This window comes from Stegostoma tigrinum, chromosome 26 (assembly GCF_030684315.1).
Source record: "Stegostoma tigrinum isolate sSteTig4 chromosome 26, sSteTig4.hap1, whole genome shotgun sequence".
NCBI lineage: Eukaryota > Metazoa > Chordata > Chondrichthyes > Orectolobiformes > Stegostomatidae > Stegostoma > Stegostoma tigrinum.
The window spans coordinates 6,127,721-6,153,334 of NC_081379.1; the positions used below are offsets into that span (position 1 = coordinate 6,127,721).

General features: G+C 39.8%; 1 protein-coding gene across 18 annotated transcripts in view; it reads left to right on the plus strand.

Annotated features, from left to right (window-relative positions):
• arvcfb (ARVCF delta catenin family member b) overlaps positions 1-25,614 on the plus strand; it is a 271,561-nt gene that overhangs the window by 88,478 nt on the left and 157,469 nt on the right. For 8 of the 18 annotated variants that reach the window (XM_059654918.1, XM_059654921.1, XM_059654920.1 and 5 more), the window contains one exon: positions 9,990-10,230. The exons of the other annotated variants lie outside the window; for them this stretch is intronic. In XM_059654918.1, the coding sequence (XP_059510901.1) occupies positions 10,030-10,230 (201 nt within the window). In that variant the 5' untranslated portion in view covers positions 9,990-10,029. The remainder of the gene's footprint in view (positions 1-9,989; positions 10,231-25,614) is intronic. 18 annotated transcript variants of the gene reach the window in all.

Sequence of the window (25,614 nt, forward strand, 5' to 3'; positions counted from 1 at the left end):
TTGAAAAGAGAGCAATAATCTTTCGCACTTGTGCATGTATATTATAACGTCTGACAGAAACCAAGCATGCCAAGTTAGTACTTCCTGTCACAGGGACAGTAAATGTTGGGATTGAACTGCTTGTGGCAGATGTACATGGAATTTCATGTATACAAAGGTAAGGTGACCCAATTTTACTTAAGTTTAAAATAAAAAATCTTTTAGCAAAAGAAGTTGGCATACAAAAGTGAAAAAAATATTGTGTTGGTGTTGAGACCACATCTATAGTTCAGGTTTGATGCCCTGAACTGAGGAAGGATATATTGTCTTCAGGAAGTACAGCCAAAATTTACAAGTCGGTCTGTTGTGGGGAAAGGCAAAATCGCCAATATCTCCTTTTCAAAGAATAGAGTCGACTAGTCCTGCTGTCCATACTTAGGGATTGGGACGTGCTTGTATTGAAATACCGTTTTTTAAGCAGCTTGACAGCTTAGATACTAGAAAAATATTTCAGAAATTTTGAAGCAGCAGGCATAGTCTCAGAATAGAGGGTTGGTCATTTGGGACTTGGATAAGGAAATCTTCACTTGGAGAGTTGTGGATATTAAAATTCTCCCCTACAGAGAGCTGTGGATGCCAAGTGGAGGGTATTTGTGACAAAGACCAATATCCTATTGAGTACTTGAACAATCAAGACAATAGGATATGTCAGCTTGAGATAAAATGGCAGAACAAACTCAAAAGGCTGAAAGGCCTAACCTAGCTCCTATTCATGGTACTTTCAACAGTAAAGAGCACAGCTTAAGAGTTTCTGTCCTCTATGTCAAGGTTGCATTTACTAGTATGATATCAAGATTTGCTGGGATTCCTGAGTCAGTGGGAGTTAAATGGGGTAGAGACCCTGCTGGTTTGGGTCATCTCTGGTTTGGGATATCTCTGCAGAGGTTTACCAGGGTGCTGTCCTTGGTCCAAACATCTTCAGCTCCTTCATCATGACATTCCTACCATCGTAAGGTTAAAAGTGGTACTTGTGAGGAAGATGTTCAGCACTATTCCCAACTTCAGCTTCAGATGTCAAAGCAGTCCATGTCTAAATACAGCAAGACCTAGAAAATATCCAGATTTGGCCAGACAAGAGGCATAACATTTATTCTACACAAGTGTTAGACAGTGACCATATCCAACTAGGGCATCTCTACAACCTCAAATCTAACCAATACTCCTTGAGATTCAGTGACATTACTGTTGCTGAATCAACATTGTGAGTTAACATTGACCAGAAACACGATTGAACTAGCCATTTAAATACTGTGGCTATGAGAACAGGTCAGTGCTAAGAATACTGCAGCAAGTAACTCCTCTTACAAGTTCCTGAAGTTATCCATTCACTCTAAGACACAAATAAAAGTGTGATGGAATATTTCCCTCACTTAACATTCACTCCCTTTTATCACCACTACGCAGCAGCTACAGCGGTAGTAATGCATACATCTACAAGATGCACTGTCGAAATTAACCAAAGTCCTTAGAATTGCCCAAATTCATGACCAAGGATCAAGGACGAACACAGCAGGTGCATTGGAATACCACCACCTACTTGTACCCCAACAGGACATTTACCATCTTACTTTGTGAATATATTGCTGATTGTTCAACATCACTGGATCAAAATCTTCAAGCTTTGTCATACCTTTTTGGATGTCCCTACACTAAATGCACTGCAGCACTATAAGAAGGCAGCTCACAACCATCTTCTCCAGGGCAGTTAGGGATGGGGCAATAAATGCTGGGCCAGTGAGTGAGGGCCACATCTCATTGTTTCGTTTTCAAAAGTTGTCAGTAGAGTTGCCATGTTTCTGAAATTACCACTTAACTTGGATTTTTGGGATAATTCATCTAAGGAAAAGTAGAGTTGTGCTAAACATTCGAATCATAGCGGTGTGTGTGCTGGCTGAAATCAAGATGTTCCACTTTAAACCCACTGACCAGTTCCAAGCATGTCATTATCTATGGCCATTGAACTTCTTCCCAACCACTGTGTCTCGGTCCTCATGATTTTTATACACCTCAGTTAACACGGTTATGAGTATATGAATTTGGAACTAGAAATAGGCCATTTGGTCCCGGAGCCTTCTCCACTATTTACTAGGTCTGGGCTAATCTGTTGTGTGATCTGCAACTCCAGTTTCCTGCCTGCATCTCTTCCCATTTGGCTTCCTTGACAATCAATAAAGTAAACTTTTCTGGTGATGCCTGTGTCTCATGAAACCAATTAAAAAGTTGGCTAATTTTAAGAATATGACATTGATCCCATGATAAATTGACCCCGTTTGGACTTTTCTTCTAGTCAGTACCTGCATGCTTGGGTCATTGCTATGCATATTTTCTGAGTAAATTCCTTCTGTGGCCACTTAGGATCAAGCCTCACTGGTTTTTTTCTTTGCATCAAGGGCTTCAATTGGATGAATATCTTTGTATTTTGAGTTATGGTTCAAATGTTGAGAATCCAATGTTTCTGCTCAAAATGCTGTTTCATCTGTTAAGTAAGTTTGAGAATTGGGGTAACGAGGGAGAAGAGGCAAGTCAAGGCATTTTAATACTAGGAAGCAAGGCATAGAGGAGAAATGTGATTTTTTTTCAGTAGAAATTAAATAATGTGGGCATAAGGCACTTGGCTAAACTTGGAAAATATTTGAGTCTATCATGAAGGATGTAGTAACAAGGCATGTAAAAATACAGGATATACTTGAGCAAAGTGAGCCTGGCTTCATGAAGGGGCAATAATCTCTGACAAGTTTCTGGCAGTTCCTTTGAGGAGGTAACAAACATCTGAGTGTGTTTTGGCAGTGCACCCAGGGACCTCTGGTTGCAGTAGGCCAGAGAAGTGATTACTGACTTTGAGGTGGCAACTGCAGCGATCATGATGCGGAATGCCTGGAATGGGGACTCCTGGCATCATCAAGAAGGCAGTGGAACTTGGGACTTCCTGATTTGTGGAGCACGTGTGGGTTCAACGTGGGACTCGGAAGTTGTGTCGATGGGGTGGGCCCAGTGGCGACTGGCGCAGACGGTGGTGAAGGAAGGGTGGTGGTGCAGGTGTTGCTGATGAGCCAGCTCCAGACTCCTGGTGGAGGTGGCAAATGAACATAAACTCTTTCGGTTGCACCATTTTATCCATAAAGTATTTAAAATGGCCCCAGCAAGTGATGGCAATAAACTTTTCAATTCAAAGCAGGATATACAAACTAGAAACAGTGGACTTATCAAATGCCTTGTAAAAGGTACTGCCATTAGAATACTTAATGATGTTAGAGTTGGTATGTTAAAATTGGTGGAGAATTAGCTAACCAGTAGAAGTCAGTTGTTATGGTAAGCATTTTTAAGAAGGCCATCTGTATTTAGTGAGATCAATGAGGATCAGTGGTAGGGCTGCAGTCATTTGCAATGTTTGAATGACAAGGATGAGGAAAGTCAATGTATATAGCCAAGTTTGCGGATGGCCTTTAAAATAGGTGGGAAGGCTAGTAGTGAAGATGGTACGGTTGGCAAAGCAACGTAGACAGGCAAGCAACTAGGTAAGTACTTGGCAGATGGAATATAATGTGGAGAAAATGTGAAGTTATGCAGTTTGGCAGGAAGAACTAAGGATCTGAATATTACTTAAATGGAAAAAGGTGACAGAAAGCTACAGAATGGAGAGATTTGGGAATTCCTGAATCTCTCAAAGCTAGCACCCAAATTTAATGGGTAATAGGGAAGGCAAATGAATCATTAGACTTCATTGCCTTGAGACTAAAGGCTAAAAGTAGTGAGGTTTTGTTACAACTATACAAATTTCTAGTCAGACCACAGCGGAAATACTGTGAACAGCTGTGAACTCTTATTGAAGGAAGGATATACTGGCATTGAGGTCTAGAGGAGGTTCACTTTGACCCTGTGTTTAGCTGGGCTGTCTAATGAGATGTCGAGTAGGTTAGGCCTGCCCTTGCTCAAATGAAGAAGATGCGACAGTCTTCCTGAAACATACTAGCTTCTTGGAGGACTTAACAGGATACTTAGAGGGCACAATCTCAGAATAAAGGATCATATATTTAAGACTGACGAATTTTTTCTCTTGGAGGGTAGTGAATCTGTGACATTCTTTACTGCAGAGGACTGTTGACGGTGGATCGTTAAATATGTTCAAGACTGAGTTAGGCAGTTTTTAATCCGAGCATCTAAGGTTGAGGAAGAGGCAGGAAAGTGGAGTAGAGAATTCTCTAATCGGCCGTTGAATAACAGCAGACTTATTGAGCTAAATGGCCTAATTCCCCTATTTCTTGCATTCTTATTAGGGTTTAAAATTTGAGGTCCTGTTGGAAGGACAACTTAAAAACTAGACTACCTGGAGTTTTTCTTTTATTTTGGTTCTGAGGTGTTACCTGCCTGAAATTTAAGTAGCTCATGACATGTTCAATGTCAAGAATTGGGAGACAGCAATTTCCAGCAGTTTAGGCATCTGATTTTATTAAGCTGTTGCTGTGCAGCTTAGTATGAAGACAAGTGAAGTATTTATGGTTTCATATTTCTTCTCAATGTAATATATGCTGTAAACCAGAATTGACTGGAACTTTTAAAGACTTGTCAATTTATTACATGATTGCTGGCTAATTTTACTGGTGAGAGGATGTTTGAAACTTCATAATTGATCATGAAAGTTTTGTTTGGAATTAATTCTGATCTCAATAAATCTAAATAGTTGGAGGTATGCATTTTGCTGGCTGGCAGTCCATGAATATTTTAATCTTTGCATAGCCAAATCATAACAGCCAATTTACACTGCAAGTGCCCTTTTGAAAATGTGTTGAAATTCCTGATTTAACTTTTTCTCTGCTGAAATACCCCTATTTAATGTGAAAGTGTTTAATTTGAAGAAGGCTGAAATGCTTTACCAAATGTAGCCATTGGATGAAGTGCACTACCACCTTTTTTATAGAGCGGGCCTGAAGGTGGCAAATGGAGTTTAATACAGACGAGTGTGAGGTGATGCACTTTTTGGTAGGAGTAACCGGAAGGCCAAGTACTGAGCTAATGGTGAAATTCTTAGTGTCGATGAGCAGAGAGATCTCGGTGTCCATGTACACAGATCCTTGAAAGCTGCCACCCAGATTGACAGGGCTGTTAAGAAGGCATACAGTGTTTCAGCTTTTATAAATAGAGGGATCGAGTTCCGGAACCAAGAGGTTATGCTGCAGCTGTACAAAACTCTGGCGCGGCCGCACTTGGAGTATTGCGTACGGTTCTGGTCACCGCATTATAAGAAAGATGTGGAAGCTTTGGAAAGGGTGCAGAGGAGATTTACTAGGATGTTGCCTGGTTTGGAGGGAAGGTCTTACGAAGAAAGGCTGACGGACTTGAGACTGTTTTCATCAGAGAGAAGAAGGTTGAGAAGTGACTTAATTGAAACATATAAAATAATGAGTCGGTTAGATAGGGTGGATAGGGAGAGCCTTTTTCCTCGGATGGTGACGGCGAGCACGAGGGGGCATAGCATTAAATTGAGGGTTGAAAGATATAGGACAGATGTCAGAGGTAGTTTCTTTACTCAGAGTAGTAAGGGAATGAAACGCTTTGCCTGCAACGGTAGTAGATTTGCCAACTTTAGGTACATTTAAATCGTCATTGGATAAGCATATGGACGTACGTAGAATAGCGTAGGTTAGATGGGCTTGAGATCGGTATGACAGGTCGGCACAACATCGAGGGCCAAAGGGCCTGTACTGTGCTGTAATGTTCTATTATGATTCACAGCAGGGTATATTGAAGAACTACAAGGTTAAATTTTTGTTTACAATGCTGTAAATCTAACATGCTTCACAGCCAGGTAACAGGAAATGGACTTTCAGTTGGAGAAAGGTAAGCAATGATTGTTGAAGACAGGATCAACAAAGTAAATACCAAGATTGAGGGAGAAGTGAGAGTTGTCGTCAGATTGAAAGATTCATGGAATGTATTTTAGAATGTGTCGTTTAATGGGATGAAGGCATCTCCACAACATGAACTGAAAATGCATGGATCAATCATGCTACAGAGGCAAACAAGGTCAATCTCATTCAGCAGTTATTGCACAAAGTTTTAAAAATTGACGTGTTGACTTCTGGACAGCAAATGGAGTGTGAATTAAGATTTGGGTGACACTTGTATGAATAAGTTGGAGTTCATGAACAATTAATAGAAAACAGTCATGCCTCTTGAGGATGTCAAAGACGTGACTAGGAGGTGTCGAGTGGAAATAGAAATGGGGTCCTTTGGTAGCTTGAGTATTTAATGTGGATTTTGATATTGACTTAAATCTTTGAGGTACATGATTCAGCTGGGTTCAGTCTCCCAGCAGAAGGAAGTTGAATCGAGATTTATTTCTGGTAAGTCTAAAAGAGGGCACTGGCTTTGTCAGTCGAAGATGAATCTTTTTCTCAAAGACTTTGGATAAATAATTGGAGGGTGGTGAATGCAAGGTTGTTTATTTTGGTACTTCATTTGGAAAAATGTAACGCATTCAGTAGTGTTAAGTTGTAATGATGCAGGCATGCAAGTTTATTGTTAAAATTGTTGATAAAATCAATGCCATGTAAGGCAGTGGATTCAAAGGGTTTGTGGTATTTAGGCACTGAAACAACTTAACTTGCTACGCATTTTAAAATGCTGTGATGAGGCGTCTTTATGTTTTGGCAATATTGTTTCGTAATCACAACAGATTGTATTATAGCTTCCGACTACAATTTTTTTGCCTCCTCTTCCATTAGAATTGTACCACTTCTGGCTTTGAAGAGACACTGACTTTATTCACTGTTTAAATGTACTTCCAATCTCTCTCTCAAACAGTTCATTGGTTGTCCATGAAGTCTGCTATATTGCTCAAGATTATCCATCAATTTCTTCCAAGTGCACATGCTGTTTCTGTACAATCACAAGCCACTGCCTACATAAGTACCAAGACCTTAGATGATGCATATGGTTTACCCTCCTAGATTAGTGGTAATACTCCTGTAGTTTCCTCAAGTAAAATTGTTTTAACCATTTAGTGAAATAACTTGTCAGTTTCTTTTGGTGCTGTGGGTGCTTAGTTTGGTGAATCAATAGCTCCTAAATTTCCTGCTAAAAACTGATGCCATTTCATCCATTGCCAAGCTTCCACCATTGAGTTATCTTTCAAAGTACCATCATCAAGTGTTATATCAAAGTGATTTACTTAGCTGTATCACTTTTTTCAGTCTGGTCTAGTTGATGACTCACTCTTGAATTTTGGTTCCCCAGTGAAAGGACCCATTACCCTTTTTCTTCTCTAGTCTCTCCTCTACTGTATCTCAATGTAGTGTTTTGTTTCAGTCTACATTCATCAAATCCATTTAGAATGCCTGCTCTGAATTGTCACAACATCCTATTGTGTTGCAATGAATAAATCGCTGGCACTTGAGGTCTGCTTTGCTGTCTGAGAGCAATTAACATAGTTTTTGTGAAGAAGAAAAAGATCAGTTAACATTGCGGGCCTGGTGACCCTTCCTCAGAACTCACTGGACCTGAAATGTTAACCCCGATTTTTATTTTTCCGGCAACTTCTGTTTTTGTTACTGGTTTACAGCATCTGCAGTTCTTTTGGTTTTTATTTTATTTCAGTTCTTTGTTCCTCGACATATCGTGAGATTAACCAACAGCTGCAGCTCCTTATCCCTGATGTCTTCATCCTTAATCTCATTTATCTATCAACATTCCCAAATGACTACTTGGGATCTCAAATGGAATTTCCACATTTCCTCTAATGCTAAACTATTGACTTTGTTCATCAGTGCCAAGTGCTCCCTCATCGCTCTGTGCATCTGTGTCTGTCTGTCTCTCAGAGCCAACCAGCCTGTACAAAGCCAAATTGCTTCTGAGCTCTCAATAGATAATGCCCTTTTGGGAAGATTTAGCACCACTTCTCTTTTGCTACTGAATGGCTAATTACAGTTGGTTCTTAACCACCTCTGCCTCTTCTATCTCAACCTTGTGTCTCATTTTATCAGCACACTGTGGATGAACCTCCTGAATTTACCCACATTACTTCAAAGCTCCTGAGAGGAAAAAATGTCAGGTTGCCCTAGTGTATCTCCAGTGTGGTGAAACTGACTGGCTCCAAAACATTTCTAATTTATTCTGTTCCTGAATGGAATGCTAGAAGTGTTATTTCTTTCCTTTTCCTCTCGGTGCAATTGAAGACTCTTAAATTTGGCATCACCTGATCACTCTGTTTTGCTGCAGCTGATGTAATGATTGTACAGTGTAGGTATTCATGCAGCACTTTGGTTTTGTTTTAGTTTCAAGTCATCCATGGTCATCCATTTTTGAATGACGGAAGCCCTTTTGACTCTTTAGTGTTTGTTTGAATTCTTGCTTCCCATGGCATGTCAGGCATTGTTTTTAATTTGGTGCCTCAAATGAATGTGATTATTTAAAAAATTGATGGCAGAACTGGGGTTTTTATAGTTCAAGGTATCGAATGTTTAAGTAAGGATGTAATTGCAAATCTGTATGTAATACCACGTTGGGAATACTGGACTCCAAATTACTGGAAGGATTTTTAATACAACTGAATGAAGCCATGCAGATTAAGGTGCTGCCTCGTCTGAAGAAATGGAAACTTACTAAACGGTTGGAAGAATTCTGGTTGATGTGTTGTACACAGATTCCAGGATTTTCTTAAACTATTCCAAGTTAAGCCAAATTTTGACAGATCATTTCAGAATAGACTATGCCCATTGATTTTTAGCTAAAGTATAAGAAACTTGAGGAAAGATGAAAAACCTTTTTGCACTCAAGGCTGAGACTTGTAACTGAAACATACCTATGACATAATTAGCAATAGGTAGTTATATGCATGCTTAGATTTAAGAAATCATCTTCCCCGCTGTTTTATGATAAATGGACCTCTCATATTACTTGATCTTTCTCAGCAACTTTTCTACAGCTATTATGCTATGTTCTGCATTCTGCTCTATTACCTTTATATACTTTAGGTATGATTTGTCTGGTTAGCATGCAAAACAGTACTTTTCACTGTCTCCACACATGGCAGAAATGACTATTGCGAAGGGGCATAATTTTAAGATGATTGGAAGAAAGTATGGGCCGATGTCAGAGATAGGCTCCTCACCTAGAGAGTGGTGAGTGAGTGGAATTGAGTGCTGGCAGTGATAGTGGAGTCAGTTAGATTTGGGACATTTAAGCAATGCTTGGATAGGCTCCTGGATGGTAGTAAAATGTAGGGTATGCAGGATAGTTTGACCTTAGTAGAATAATAGGTTGGCACAACATAGTGGGCTGAAGAGCCTGTACTGTTCTCTGTTCTATGTGACAATAAATAAAATAAAGTCAAAATGGAATTGACGTAGGGTAAAAAAGCTTTTTTACCAAGGGTAAACTGACCTTGGTTAGTGGGGCTTAATGGCTCTTCTGTCATTTCCATTGCATTTTGTCATTTTTGCAGCTCTGCCCTGTATCTCTCAGATCCCAGAGTAATGTGGGAAAGTACGATTTATACATGTGTGTGACTTGTAAATGTCGGGTACTTTTAACAAAATTGGCTTCGATTTCCCCCTTTTAAATTTTAGAACAGTGGCTTTAAAGTTGCTTTGCCGTTCTTTTAGATCTGTCTTTAACTTTGTATCTTTGTATCTTTGTCCCTTGCATTTGTACTTGCATGAATATTATATTTTCCTTACTTGAGTGCTTCACCCATTTAGTTTGTTATATCGTTGCTCTAAACCATTTATTTCTCCCTCCTCTGAAGATTTCTCATTCTGCTTAAGGCTCTGGATGTACTTTTCAAGTCTTGATTGTAACTCCAGGTGAAATCACAGTATTAACTTCAGAAAATGTAGAATTCAATCAAGCCTAACATTTTCTTTTATTAATCTTGCATAAATGGTCTTTATTTTCAAAATTACTTAAAAGCAACTTTTACTAATCTTTACTAATTTCTAACCCTTGACCCTAAGGTTGCCTGATTAGCCATCAGGCAAGAACCTCTGCAGGATTATGGATGATTTTGATGTAAGATCTGCTGCTAGCATTCTAGCTTCAGTTAAAGAACAGGAGGCCCAGTTTGAGAAGTTGACCAGAGCACTTGAGGAAGAGCGTCGTAATGTTTCCATGCAACTTGACTGTGTCACTATTCCCTCGGAAAGATCAAGTATGGACGACAATGAGTCAATTGCATGGCAGCAACTAGTTTTACAGGTAATTTGTCCTTTACTTTCAACTAGACTAATGTTTATGTACGACTTTGTACCAGTTAGTCCAAACAAATCTATGTGCTCGAACTGTTGTGACTTCTGAGCGTTTTCTTGGTTGCCAGTCAGAATGTGCATAACGAATGGCAGACAGTTTAGTTCTAAGCATTAAAGCTCTAAATATCAAGATGGCTGATGTAACCTGAAAATAGTCTGCACTTACTGTGCTGCTACGAAGCGTGATGTGATTTTTGTAAGTGTATTTATTGCCTGTGTATTAACTTGTTTGTTTAAGTGAGCATGTTGTAGGGCAGAGTATGAATATGAAAGTGAGTCATAAGCAGTTTGTCTCCAATCTGAATTCATTGTGTTTGGTGTCAGAATTTTTTTGATGGCATATTTGTTGACAATCAAGAAGCAATTTGGAAAACTATCTTTCCTTGTTGTGACAGAAAATGTTTGTTGACCCTGACTTTTTTCAGCTTTTGGTGAATTTACTACCAAATGGTGCACCAATGCCGTGGAGTGAAAGTTGTCCAGTATGCACCAATAAAAAAACTGAACCTTTCCACCTTTTTGTTTTTCGAAAAGTTTCTAAAGATATTGTCTGTTGCTCCAAATCTATTTGCTCAATTTTTTAAATTTTAATTCCACATCTTTGCCTCTCTCTTGAGCCTAATGACCAGGTGCATGCAAACTTTGTTTGTGTCTGTCTTGTCTCATTGTATTTTTTCTCCTGTTTTAGAATCTTGTCATAATTCGTCTGCAACTGATCATTCTTTGTATAATTTTGATAAGACAGAACTTGAACATTTATTAAAGAAATATATTGTCAAAGCTTTTCATCTTGCTCTCATCAAGACCAATGAGTTATTGAAACAAAACCTTGGAAAGGGAACACAAATTTATACTCTAGAAGATGGTGCTGATGAGTTAAACCATGGAAAAGCACTAGGAGCGGTGAACTATTCATTGTGGTTCACTGAAGAAATTAAGATCAGATAGGTGTACTCAAGTCAAGCTGTTGCTCTGGGAAATACACAGGGATTGACAAGTTGCCATTGCAGTTTTCTTGAAAAAGATGCAATGTACGTACAACATTCTAATGTTTACCCTGTACTGTTGGTGAATATATGCAGCTTCCAGTATGTACAAATAAGATTATTCTGTGAACCTGACTGATTTTTATCTTAGGTTGTTTTTCAATGGAATTCAAAAAATGGTTGGATTGCTTAGTAAATTAGTCTAATAGCAAGATCTTTCTTATAATGCTGTGCCATTTTAAAAATTTTTAGTCTTACATTTTAGTTCTGGATGTGAGTTTGCTCGCTGAGCTGGAAGGTTAGTTTCCAGACGTTTCGTCACCATTCTAGGTAACATCATCAGTGAGCCTCCGAAGAATTTTAGTTCTGCACAGAACATCGAAACATGTAATACAGGAACAGGTCCTTCCACCCATGATGTGCCAAATTAAACTAATCCCTTCTGCCTGCCCTTGGTCCATATCCCTCCATTCTTTGCACGTTCCTTGCTTATCCAAAAGTCCCTTAAATGCCCCTATTGTATCTACCTCCACCGCCAACCTTTGCAACATATTCCAGACTCCTAACACTTTTTTCAAAGAAAATCTTGTTCTCACTTCTCCTTTGAACTTTTCCCCAATACTATGTGAACAGGCCAATGATTTAGCAGTTACATTAGCCTGTGTTTTAGGCAATAACCCACATTGCCACCTCTGCCGTATTGAACATTGGTTTTTCTTTGTCAGTTTGTATTTCAACTAATTTGTATTTTTACCTCACTTCATTGTGCTCATTTCATCTAAGGAGAACAAATCAGCCCATTTAATCAATGCTAGTAATACCCCTACAAAGATGAGCAGAATGTACTGTAAATGTTCAGATCTGGTTGCATTTATGGAGAGGCAAAAACAGTGAAAGTTTCACATCAGTAGCATTCCACCAAAACCATGCCAATGGAAGGTCATAAACCTAAAGTTTAACTTTTTCTCTCCACAAATGCTGTCAGATCTGAATATTTCCAGGATTTTGTGATTTCAGATTTCTAGTATCTCTGCAGTATTTTGCTCTTGTACTCCAAATGCCTACCCGATCATAGGATTAGAAGGTTGAATTTTTGCCTACTCTAATGTCTGTGAATTTATTACCTAATCTAGGTGATAAAGAAACTAAGGAGTAGGAGGAGGGGTAAGCATTTGGCCTGTTGAGTTGACTCTGCTATTCAGCAGGTTAATAGTAATCATCTGTCAGTGCCATTCTCCTGCTGTCTCTTGGTAATCCTTGACATTCTTAGCCTCTAGCAATCGTTCAATTTCTTTTGTCAAATTCAGTGACTTGGCCTCCCCAGCCTTCTATGGGAGAGAATTCCACAAGTTCATCATCCTCCCAAGTAAAGAAATCTCTCCTTATTTCAGTCTGAAATGGCCTGCCATGCATTCTGAGACTGTGACCCCTTATTTTGCATTCACAGCCAGAGGAGATATCCCTGCAACCAGTCAGTCCAGCCCCATTTCATATTTTAAGTTTCATTAAGCTTCCCAGTCAGTCTTCTAAGTCCAGTGAACATCATCCTCATCAACTCAATCTCACCTCATAGAACAAACCTGATATCCCAGGAACAAAAACAAGGTTGCTGGAAAAGCTGAGCAGGTCTGGCAGCATCTGTGAAAGGAGAAAGAGTTAATGTTTCTGGTCCGGTGACTCTTGCTCAGAACCCAGACCCGAAACGTTAACTTTGTTTTTCCTTCACAGATGCTGCCAGAGCTGTTCCAGCAACTTTGTTTTTGTTCATGATTTACAGCATCTGCAGTTCTTTCAGTTTTTATCCCAGGAATTAGTCTGGTAATAAAATTCAGTCTAGTCTGCAATTCAGTTGTGAAGTTGGGGCTGGAAAAGTAACATTTTCTTTGTCTTAATAATGAATCCACAACAGTTGAGTGAAGAAAATTTTGCAAATATGTTTTGAATTTGTTGCCAACACAAGTAAGTCTTTAGTCTTGGTTTATGCCTGATTTGCATTGGAAAAATGGAATGAAATACTTTGACATGTTTAACCTTAGTTTATTTTTACCTATTAAGTGGTGAAAGCAACTTTGGCTACTGAAGTCAAGTAGCTAGCTTCATTGCACAAACTGGATGCTTGCGTTTTGCAAGTCAAATACAGAATTCCTTTTTTGATTTCTGATTTTGTTCCTTTAGTTTTTGAGTTTAATTCTGGCAACTAATTATCTCCTAAAAGTATGAAATTTAAGTGCAACATTTGGTTTATTGATTTGTTATTTTTGCCTTAATATGGAAGGTATGTTCAGCAAAAAGATTCAGGCTACCATTACAAACTGAGTTTCTGCGAGTTGTCATGCTTTTGTGAAATGCCTTTTGATGTGTCATTGTGTTAACGCACTTTGTTTTTATTTTGGAATGCTAGTGTCATCATCATTATAACATATCAAACCGCATATTTAAAAGCTGAGACAGTTATTTTACTGGATAATAAAATGTGAGGCTGGATGAACACAGCAGGCCAAGCAGCATCTCCGGAGCACAAAAGCTGACGTTTCGGGCCTAGACCCTTCATCAGAGAGGGGGATGGGGGGAGGGAACTGGAATAAATAGGGAGAGAAGGGGAGGCGGACCGAAGATGGAGAGTAAAGAAGATAGGTGGAGAGAGTGTAGGTGGGGAGGTAGGGAGGGGATAGGTCAGTCCAGGGAAGACGGACAGGTCAAGGAGGTGGGATGAGGTCTAGGCCCGAAACGTCAGCTTTTGTGCTCCTGAGATGCTGCTTGGCCTGCTGTGTTCATCCAGCCTCACATTTTATTATCTTGGAATCTCCAGCATCTGCAGTTCCCATTATCTCTGACACAGTTATTTTACCTATTGCTGAAAATCTGCTGAGGGCCTCAATGAAACATCCCAAGCCGCTTTAAAAGATCCTGTCAAGTACAATGCTGAACCACGAGATGATATCAAGTTAGCTGACCAAAAGCTTGATCGAGGAAGGGGTTTTAAAGAGGTATTTCAAAAGAGATAATAACTAGGGGGACAGTAGTCCCGTTGACTAAAGATGCAGCCACTAGTAGTGGATCAGTTAAGATCGCATGTACACGAATTGAGAATTCATGGAGTGCAGATAACAGCTATTACATAGCTGTAGTACATTAGAGATGGGCAGGGCCATGGAGAGATTTGAAAACATAAATATAAATTCCAGAAATGAAGATGCTGCTTGATCAGGAACCAGTATGGATCAGCCAGCATCAGTATCATGATGTATCAAAGCTTTAAGCAAGCTAAGACGCAGGCAGGAGGTTTGGCATCTTTCAGGTTCGTGGAATGTGGAATGTAGGAAACTAGTCAGAAGTTGATTAGAACAGTTGGATTTTGAGTTTTTAAAGAAATGACCAAATATTTTGGTGGGGTGGGGGGCAGCAGATAAGATGAGAGCGATATGAAGTCAGGTGGTGTTAGGGAAGTAGAAATAGATGGTCTAAGTGGTGCTATGAACATAAGGATGAAAATGCATCTCTGCCTCAAACACAACACCATAGAATGCAAGTGTAAGAGCAGAAAATAAGAGAAGGAATATGCCATTTGACCCTTTGAGTCTGCTGTGCTCTTCGCTGATCATCCTAACTCTGTAGGCTGCCCAATGTTTCTTTATTTTCTTTTCTCTGTTTTAGACTGGTTTTAGAGTTGACAGCAGAAAACGGAGATTTGACATTCTGTATTTATTTGGTGGATTTCTGCTCACACTGTGCTAGAATTTTAGCAATGCTAGAATAGACAATAGATGTGGGGTAGGGCGTGCACATGAAAACCATTGCTGCACTTTAGGGTAATTGAGGAGCCTAAAAATGATGTGCCTTTGATGAAAAGGGAATTTTGACTCCTGTCCATACTTAAACATTCTGATATCTTCAGAAAAGCATATTTTGTACTTATGTTTTTATATTTATCCTAAATTAAAGATGATTTCTTGAAATGTAAAGTAGCTTCTTGATTTCTTTTTACTGAAGTGATTTTCTCTTTGTTTCAACCTTGAATTAAGTGAAGCTGTTTGAGGATGTGTTGTGTGGAGCTAAGGAGCTACTGGTTTGGATAAAACATATTGTATCATTTTTCTGTATGGAAAGATTGTAGCTCTGAATTGTAATTGAAGATCATAAAGCCAGGAACTAAATAGGTTAATGACTGTTACTTCTATTTTTAGCTCAATTAGGTGAAGAGCTGCAGGTTTCAGCACTGTTGTCACTTGGGTGACCAACTTGAATTTAGATCTGTAATGCTAGAAAATGTCATTCTTGAAATTTTACATCGGTGCATTGGTATCTGGACAAGTGTCCCCTAGCGAGTTTTGAGAAGATTTGTAGCTCAGTTGAGATTCTGGATGTAAGTTTGCTCGCTGAGCTGGAAGGTTAGTATCAGCATTATTCCAACAAGCCACCACACAGTGCAGTGCACAAGAACTACGAGGAGCAGAAGAAAATCAACTATACAGCGTATCCAAAAAGAATGGGTACCCAATGAACACAGTCTGCCGATTTTTGTCCGCAACAAACCCAAACAAACAGACAAAACGGGCCCAGAAACCATAACCGCTCTCCCCTACATCAAAGACATTTCCAAAATGACTGCCAGACTACTCAGACCTCTTGGCATCAGGGTAGCCCACAAACCCACCAACACTAAAACAGCTCATGAACTTACAAGACCCTATACAGACGACAAGCAAAACGAACGTCGTCTACAAAATACCTTGCAAGAACTGTGACAAACACTACATTGGACAAGCTGGCAGAAAGCCAGCCACCAGGATACATGAACTTCAACTAGCCACAAAAAAGACATGACCCACTATCACTCGTATCCTTACGTACAGATGAGGAAGAAGATCACTTTGATTGGGACAACACATCCATCCTAGGACAAGCTAAACAGAGACACGCACGAGAATTCCTAGAAGTATGGCATTCCAACCAATCTACCATCCTCTGAGGAAAAAGAACAGGAAATGACATCACCAACACAGGAAATGACATCACTAACCCAAGGAAACCTAACCAGATAAATAGAAAGTGGGACAGAACACCAGCGCTTCGTCGGAGGCTCACTGATGTTACCTAGAATGGTGACGAAACGTCTGAAAACGAACCTTCCAGCTCAGCGAGCAAACTTAGATCCAAAGCGTCCCCTTTTGAATCAGAGCAAAATATTTGGCCTTTTTTTAATGTCCTATTGTACCCTGCACGTAGAAGTGTTTTAACGAACCTTCAGTTGAATTGGTCATAATTCTATACCATTGAATGCTAGAAATGTATTCGGTTTCATTTGTGTTGACTTTGGTGATGTATCTCCCAAGTCCAGAACCTTAAATAATCAAGCTGAAAGTAATAAATTATTTTTGAAACAGAGTGGAACAAATCTTAAAAGTATATATGAAAATGATTTTTTCATAAAAAGGCTTTATTAGTTTACTGAGATGTGCTTCATTGACTTGAGACCAAATGGGTGGCAATTTCTATATAAATGGCTTGTTTACAAGCCTCGTCTGAGCAACAGTCATGGAATGATTTAGTGCCTTGTTCAGTAGTCTCCTGCTGGAGTCAACAGGTGCAAAGATGTTAGAATTAGAACATCCTTTTTATTGTCACTTGAGACCTATTATTCAGCCTGTTCACACTCTACTCACACCACTTTATGATCTATTGATTTCTCTGCCCATAAATTCTGTGCCTGTGTGCTTCTCTCACTTCACCTGACAAAGGAGCAATGCTCTAAAAGCTTGTGATTTTAAAACAAAACAGTTGGACTAAACATTTCTGATTTTGTGCACCCCACTCCAACACCAGCACCTCCGGAATGTCAAAGAGCAATTGTTATATTCTATCTTGTTAGAGATCACCATTGCTTTGGCACTTGTTTGCCATAAATGGAACTCCTGTGTTTGTGTCCTGGTGCTGAGTTGAGCTGAGCTGATTGATTTCCAAGAACTGCATATGCAGCAAAAAGGAAGATGGTTAACTGCAGTCAATAGAATTTTTCTTCAAATTCTCATTGATTCTAGTTTTGTTAGGGCTCCTTGATGCCATACTTCCATCAAAGGTTGCCTGCATGTTAAGGATAATCAGTCTGATGTCACCTCTGGAGTTCTGCTCTTCTGTCCTTTTTTTCTTCTTGAGGCATATAATCAAGTTTCACATTTCACCATCTTAACAATCAGGTCAAATAGCTGTTCCCTTTTTTTCTGGAAAAAATAATTATGGCATGAAACATGCCAAGAACATGGTGCATTTTAACCTCTTGTTGGAACATTGTCAGCTTGAAGTTTACGATTCTAATCCAGCTTAATTTCTCCCAGAGATTTTGGCATTGTTAATTTAACATGAGGCTTCAATATCACATAACACTTGCATGATTTCCTACTGAACTAAATTCGCAAAGCTGGAGGGATTTTGAGGATGCTGTACCTGTCAGTACTACAAGAAGAATGGAATTTCTTTGAAAATGGTTGATTTGGTAACTTGTCAATTATATTAATCTGTGAAACTGTCTGCGGGGCAACTTTGTAATCGTGTATTTCAAGTCGTGGGAAAATGTTAGCATGTGAACTTCATCTCTGGCATACAAGATTCCTAATACCTTGCCTGTTCCTGTAGTGACAGTACTTTTATGACTGGCCCACTAGTTTCTGGTTAACGCTAAACCCCAGGATGCAAGTAATTGGTGATTTAGTCATCATGATGCCACTGAATGTCAGAGACTATGATTAGAGTCTTTGTTGGGGGTAGTCATTGCCCAGCACTTGTGTGCCGCAAACGTTACAAAACACTAGTGCGGCCTCATTTGGAATATTGTGTGCAGTTCTGGCCGCCCCATTACAGGAAGGATGTGGAAGCATTGGAAAAGGTGCAGAGGAGATTTACCAGGATGTTGCCTGGTCTTGAGCACAGGCCCTATGAAGAAAGGCTGAGGGACTTGGGTCTGTTGTCATTGGAGAGAAGGAGGCTAAGAGGGGGTTTAATAGAGACATACAAGATGATCAGAGGATTAGATAGGGTGGACAGTGAGAGTCTTTTTCCGAGGATGATGGCTTCAGCTTGTACAAGGGGGCAGAGCTACAAATTGAGGGGTGATAGATTTCAGACAGAATTCAGAGGCAGGTTCTTTACACAGAGAGTGGTAAGGGCATGGAACGCCCTGCCTGCCAATGTAGTTAACTCAGCCACATTAGGGGCATTTAAACAGTCCTTGGATAAGCATATGGATAATGATGATGGGATAGTGTAGGGGGATGGGCTTAGATTAGTTCACAGGTTGGCGCAACATCGAGGGCCGAAGGTCCTGTTCTGCACTGTATTGTTCTATGTTCTATTATTATGTCCATTGCTTACACAATTAAGATGAAACATGTAAGATGTTTTACATGTTTGAATTTTAATTTCAAAATGGTGGAGGACGAATGTGTTTGAGTTCTGTGCTGTTTTTACTTTCTCATATTTTAAAAATAAATTTGAGGCAGTGACCTAAATACGTTACTTCTGAGAAACATGTGACTGCTTGTACTGTTAAATTTATGATGGGCAAACTGACCACATTAAGGCAATTAAAGATAGCAAGAACTGCAGGTGCTGGAAGTCAGTCGATATATTATGGAGCTGGAAGAACACAGTGGGTTGAGCAACATCAGTGGAACAGGAGAGTCAATAAATTGGATTTGGAGCTTGTTGGGGTGGCATGAGAGGATCGGGGGATTCTATCCTTTGGGGATTGGGAGTTTGAGGGTAGAAGTGCAGGGGATGCATTTGAGGGCATTATGAATCATGAGAGGGGGAGTTATGGTCCTTGAAGTAGGATGGCGTCTGGGAGTGGAATGCTTCATCCCCGGAGCAGATGTGGCTGAGGAATTGAGTATGGGATTTGCATTTCTGCAAGAGGGTGGGTCAGAGGTGTAGTCAAGGTAGTTATGGGAGTTGTGGGTTGAAGTAGATGTTAGTGCTGAGCCGCTTACCGGAGACGGAGAGGCCTAAGAAGTGGAGGGAGGTACCAGAGATGATCCAGGTGAATTTGAGGTCAGAATGAAAAGTGCTGAAGTGCATGAATTGTTCAAGCTTCTCATGGGAGCACCAGGTAGCATCGATACAGTCATCAATGTAGCAGAGGAAGAGGTGAGGGATGGTGCCAGTCTAACTGTAGAAGAGGGACTGTTCCATGTATCCCACAGAGGAAGGCACAGCTTGGACCCATGTGGGTCCCCATAACCACCCCTTTAGTTTGTAGGCAGTGGGAGGAGCTGAAGGAAAGTTGAGGGTGAGGACAAATTCCGTCAAGCAAATGTGTGTCTGGGGGGAGGGGAGCTGTGGAAGACTGGTTGGAAGACAAAGAACGGATGACTTGTGGGCCCTCATGGGGATACAGGTGTAGAGAGACTGAATGTCCATGGTGACGATGGGGGTTGGGGGCCAGGGGTTGAAAGTGGAGAAGGTGAAGGGAGTGGGGAGTCCTAGATGTGGCGGGGGGGGGCGGGGGGGGGGGGGAAAGAGAGGGGGTGGAAAATCAGACACTGAGTCGAGGTAGGCAGAGATGAGTCCAATGGGGCAGGAGCAGACATCCCCCTCCCCACTCCTAATGAAGGACTCTGACCTGACTTTAAGGCACCTAGTTTAGCTTAGTCCTGAAGAAGAGTCCAGACCTGAAATGTCAGCTTTCCTGCTCTGCTGCAGCTTGGCCTGCAATGTTCATCCTGCTCCATACCTTATGTCAGATGCCAACAACGGTAGTTCGTACTGTCTCCTAGTTCAGCTTTGATTTTAAGCCAGGAATTTCAGAATTTTCAGAAGAGCCTACTTTCAGTTCAGAAAGTCGACAGTTTCTCCCAGAAGGGGAATCAAGTCAGTTCAAAGGAACCATTTATCTGAATAGAAATGGTTTCTACTTTGTGGAGCTTCCACGCTGGAAGAGCTTGTTTCCAAATCTTCTAGTTGCTGGAAGTGAGAAAGTCTAGGCCAACAGCATTTTGAGAGGTTGCCAGCAAACTGAGGATTTTTTTCTTAACTGGTCTCAAACGGACCATAACCTGGAAAGCCATAGGTGGAGATTTTTAAGAACTGAGATCCGTAGTTTTCTGGGATTGAGTTGCTGCAGTGGATGGTTTGAAACTGTTTAATGTTTTAAGATTTTTGTAACTGTATTCTGTATAGCTCTGTTTATTGGTTTATTCCTTTAAAAAAACAAATGTCCTGTTGTTAAACTACATATGCAGATTTCTGTGAACATGTTTGTGTTTAACCACAAGTTGAGCAACTGCAAAAGAATTTAAACCTATGATCTAGTAAATCAAGTTTCGAGATCTGACTTATCCAGTGTTGCCGTCAGTTGGGATAATAACGTCATGCACGGAAGTAGTGTTTTGCAGCAGTTTCAGAATTAAAAGCAAAATAGGATAAATATTTGTGATTTTTGTCTTGCCAAAACCATGCCAGCTTGAAGCGTTTTAAAAATAGTATTTGCTATAACGAGGCACCTTCATTTTCCCCAAGTACAGTAAACTTTAATTTGCTTCACTTTGGAAGTTACTTATTTTTACTGCAGAGACTTCTGAAAGGTTTCCTTTTTTCCTATTTGGATCAATTTTCTCTTTCTTGAAGATTTTGTTCCTCCATTAAAATGTCTGTAAGCAAAAACTGCAAAGCTGGTACTTGTAACGATCTGAGAGAGAGATTGCAAACTGCGTCTTCCAGGAATTGCAGCAAGTAACCTTGACACAGACTTCAGTAATCAGCACAAGAACAATAGTGTTCAGTTTGGGCATTCTTTTCAACCACAGTAAACAATCTTGCACTGGAAAGAAAGACAGTTAACTATCTAAGCAACTTATAAAGCAGATGATGCATGGAGTGTTCACATCAACTGAGAGCTTGGTTTTGGAGCTAGGATCTGGCAAGTATACTCATTCCTTCCCTTTTCTGAAATAAATTTGGCTAAGTTTGGGATCACAGAGTTTGAGTTGAGGATTTAATTGCTGATTTTAACCTTTTTTCCAGTAATTTGTGGCGGAGAACATAGTACAGGGCAGTAAAATAAGCATGAATGATTTTGGGCAACCATTAATTACATGAGTTGAAGGAACAACAAATACTTGATCTGTTTTTGTTGAATTAATTAGGAGTTGGAGGACAAGTAGGTAAGTTGTGTGCTTCATAGAAATGTCTCTGGCCTTTTCTGAAAGCAGTCACTAAACTTTGAGTTTTTTGGCTATTTTAATTTATCCAGTTTGTTTACTTGAAGTTTCGACTGGATGCATTATTTAGTATGGGGTGTAGGTGAATGGGCAAAACCAAAAGTAAAATTTGTTAAGCTTGCATCAGGCAATTTGATGGAACTTGGCAATTTAAAAGTGGCAAGATGTCAACGCACGTTGTCCTTGTGACTTATTTAGTAATCTATCATTGGAAATGTTTTGCCTTCCACTAGCAATCTACACAGTTCCATAAGTCAAATATATTTTGTACGTTAATGCAGTTCTGCTCAGGATGAGGATTGTGACCTTGACTGTGTATTCTTAGGAGAAGTTTTTGGTTTTAATTTTTATCCAATCAGCTATAGGAAATAAGGTTCCTTGCGTCCTGCTATTCATGTTCAGGCTGATCTTATAAAATCAAAAAAGATTTGCTTCCTCCTATGTAATTTGGGTTCATTTTTATGATTTTAGTTGCATGTTTTCATGTTCACAGTGATGGAATGTTTCATTTTTGTTTTTGGTTGAATAGAGCTACTTTTTATTAAGCTGGTTACAATCAGTTAACATTCTCAAAAGTTAAAGCTTGAGTATATAACTTAGGAAACAAAACTTCAAACTTAAACAGATGCATTATTCTATGACTTTAAAGGGTAATGTCCATACTGTGTTGCTTTTACCTTGCCTTCCATATGATGGCATTTGTAATTTTATTGAACACTTAAACTTCGTGGGAATAAGGAATACTATACCCACAGTATGTATAATTTTTGTACCTTGTCGGGCATGGCCAAATTCATCTTTTTGTGAAAGCTGAAACAAGTCCCACCCTAACAGTGTTGTGTGTCAACTTTGAGCATGTGGACAACAGTAGTTCAGGAAGATGGCTCACCACCGCTACCAGCTCCAGGACAAGTAGGGACAGGCAATACATGTGACTCCAATGTGGTATGAGTGACTAAATAAAACTGGAGAAATTTATGATCAAAAGTCAGTGGAAGCAATGGTTGTACACTAAGTGGTGAAAATTGTGGAATCGTATACGCCTGCTATCCTAGCCTGTTCCTTTGTGGTCTCTTGGTTCTTGCTGAGTCTTGAACATATGAATTGTCTGTGTCAGTGAGCTGTTGGCAGCTTGTCTACTTGCAGTCCAGCATGAGCAACTTGCCCTAAAAAACAGGACGATTTTCTGCCACTAGCATGTATGTGCAAGTTCTGCCTGTGAGCTGAATGGATATGGAGGTTAAAGTTTATACTCTGTTCATTCATGTATATCTTTGGAAGAAAATGGATGGGGTGATTGTGTAATTTGTTTTGCATCAAGGATTAGGGAGCGCAAAGTCATCCAGTGGTTTCATTCCTGATCATGAGCCACTGACCCTTGCTTTTTAAAGTAGGGGCTATGTGGATGTTGAAGGCATTAGATTCTTATGTTAGCGGCTTGTAGCCTCCAGTGTTTCATTCCCTAATGAAGTAGGTTCACAACTGCTTTCAAGTTTTTTTTTTTGTTTATTTACGTGGTGTGTGGGGAAAAGGGAGGTCACAATTATGCTCTATCCCCTTGTCAACTGCAAAAGGATACATTTCCCTGCAGCAGCTTCTGATAAAACAGTCTCCTAGCTGCCGAAGGGCTGTCCTCCTCGCACAGCCCTGGTTCAGAGTTAAGTAATGTGAAACATTGAGGTTTGCATGGCTAAGTACTACTTTAAATGGCTTTGGAATGCTAACATTTCATAATGACTTCAATGTTGGCTGGGAAGGACTGCATTTCTATTTCTTAAATCTGTCTTTGTAATTGCTGCCAAAAAGCAGATTTTGCTGGTTCTTGGCTTCATATGATCATAAATGTTAAACGATTTATTTGGCGCTTCACAATTTTTTTCATGTACTATATTATGTGATTGACTTGAGCTCAATCTTAATGTATGAGCGGTCATGGAAGGGCAATTTAACAAGTCTGTCAGCTAAACTATTTTGATTTGACCTCTCTGAATATAATAAGATATCAAACAGGCTTTTTAGAATATCTTTAGAAACCACACTTGTTTTTTTTGAGGCATCTGTTTTCGTATTGGAATTTTGGCTTTTGCCTAGCATTCGCTGCTGTCGAATTGAGCCACCTGTGTAAATGAACAACTGCTGTATCTGTGAAGAATTGCAATGGTGTGTGTTTTGTATAATGGCCATCAAACAATCATGCATGGATATTTCCGTTAGTGGGGGAATCATGCACAACTGAATGATGAACACTTGATTTTTAAATTTGATTTTCTTCTCCTTCGAACACTTGAATTCACTGCATTGTAAGTTGGAAGCATTTCACTGCTTACAACTTGATGCTTGGACAAAAATGCACAAGTGTCATTTGAATACTTGTGCAAGTCTCTTTCTTGGAAATTAAAACAAAAGATTTGAATTACACAGAGATTGCTTGGCAAGTGTGATAATTTAAATTTTCCCTTTAACAATTTTGCAGTTAGGTTTAACTCTGCTCAATTTCAAAATCCATGTTCATTTACCAAATCTTGATGGAAATAAGAAACAAGGATTAAGGTCAAAGCATTGTTGCAGTTCTTACAAATAGTTTAATTTAGAAGTAGTGTGATCTTCCTGTGAGGAAATGTGGCACCTATTTTATGCATGACAACCCTACAGAGAAGAGAAGGTGAATAGTCTGAGGTTTCCAGTGCTGATTGAGGGAAATGTTGAGCACTCTGATATGGAATTCTTCATGTCTGCCTGGCAAGGTCAGCATCTTGGTTTGACATATCACTCTGAAGGCATGTCTGCCCTACAGTGCTGCAACCTCTTAGACATCCCAATCCATTTCTATCTTTTAACTGGATATACAGATTTCAGTGACACAAAGTAATTGTTTAGTTTCTAAACTAAAATGTATTTTTTCTTTGAAACTGTGCAACGTTTGTTTCTTAAAATTCATTTTTGGGAAGTCTCCAGTTTTTGCATGTGCCAGGATTAATTGGTGTTAAACCAACATTGTGCCACTTTCCCACAGTTTAATGGTATCCTTGAGATACTGTGTATCCCTACAGCTTTTTATATGACAGGGAAATCACTATTCACACTTATAATCGGATGTCCGTAGGAGGTTTGGGTTTTCAATTAACCACCTTGTATGTAAGATGGTTTGATTCGGTCAGTTGAAGTGCTTCAGGATTCAAGGTGTTTTGTGTTTGTTTTTTGCTATGATGCTCCAGTTCTCAACTTAATGCTGAAAGCATTATTTGAAGCTAAGAAACTCTGAGCTCTATGAAGGAAGGCTCCAGGAACAAGTTATCAGATTCTCAAGATGGGGAGTTAAGCCACAGTTGAATTAACCCCTATAGATGTAAAGAGAAGGGAATTCTCTCTGAAGCAAGTCTTGTAAGGGAGTGCATCTGCAATTTAACTGGGTTGTATTTTACCCTGTGTTTCAAAACCTTTACATTTGTGTTAATAGCTTGGTATATTTTACTTCCCGGTACCTTTTTTCTTAATTATAAACTGTTAATGGTTAGAAGCAAATCTGTAACATTGTGTTTTTCTTTCTGTGAAAAATCACTTCATGAAAACAAAAAGAAACCTCTTGAGTCTGAGAGGAAGAACTGCCGATGCTGGAGTCAGAGATAACACTGTGGAGCTGGAGGAGCACAGCAGGCCAGGCAGCATCAGAGGAGCAGGAAAGCTGACGTTTCGGGTTGGGACCCTTCAGAAAATTTTCTGCACAAGGGCCCTGACCTGAAACATCAGCTTTCCTGCTCCTCTGATGCTGCCTGGTCTGCTGTGCTCATCCAGCTCCATACTGTGTTAGCTCTGGGATCTGACTTGGCCAGTAATAACAGCAACTGGAAACCTAATGCTTATAATGTAAACTTTGGTCAAGTAACTCCTTGAGCGTCTAAATCCTAGGGAAATCAGTCTTACGTTGTGTCACCTCCCCTCATAATGTAGCCATTAGAGCCCAAGTATCATTCTGATGAATCTAAGTGTTACATTCCCACTAAACCCAATTAGTACACCTCTCCTAAGATGTGGTGCATAATATACTTTATAGGTAAAAAAAGTCAGTACGATATGGTCTGAGTGTGCCCTATATCTTAGCCATTGTATCATACACCATGAAGACTGTCCCAGTGAAGT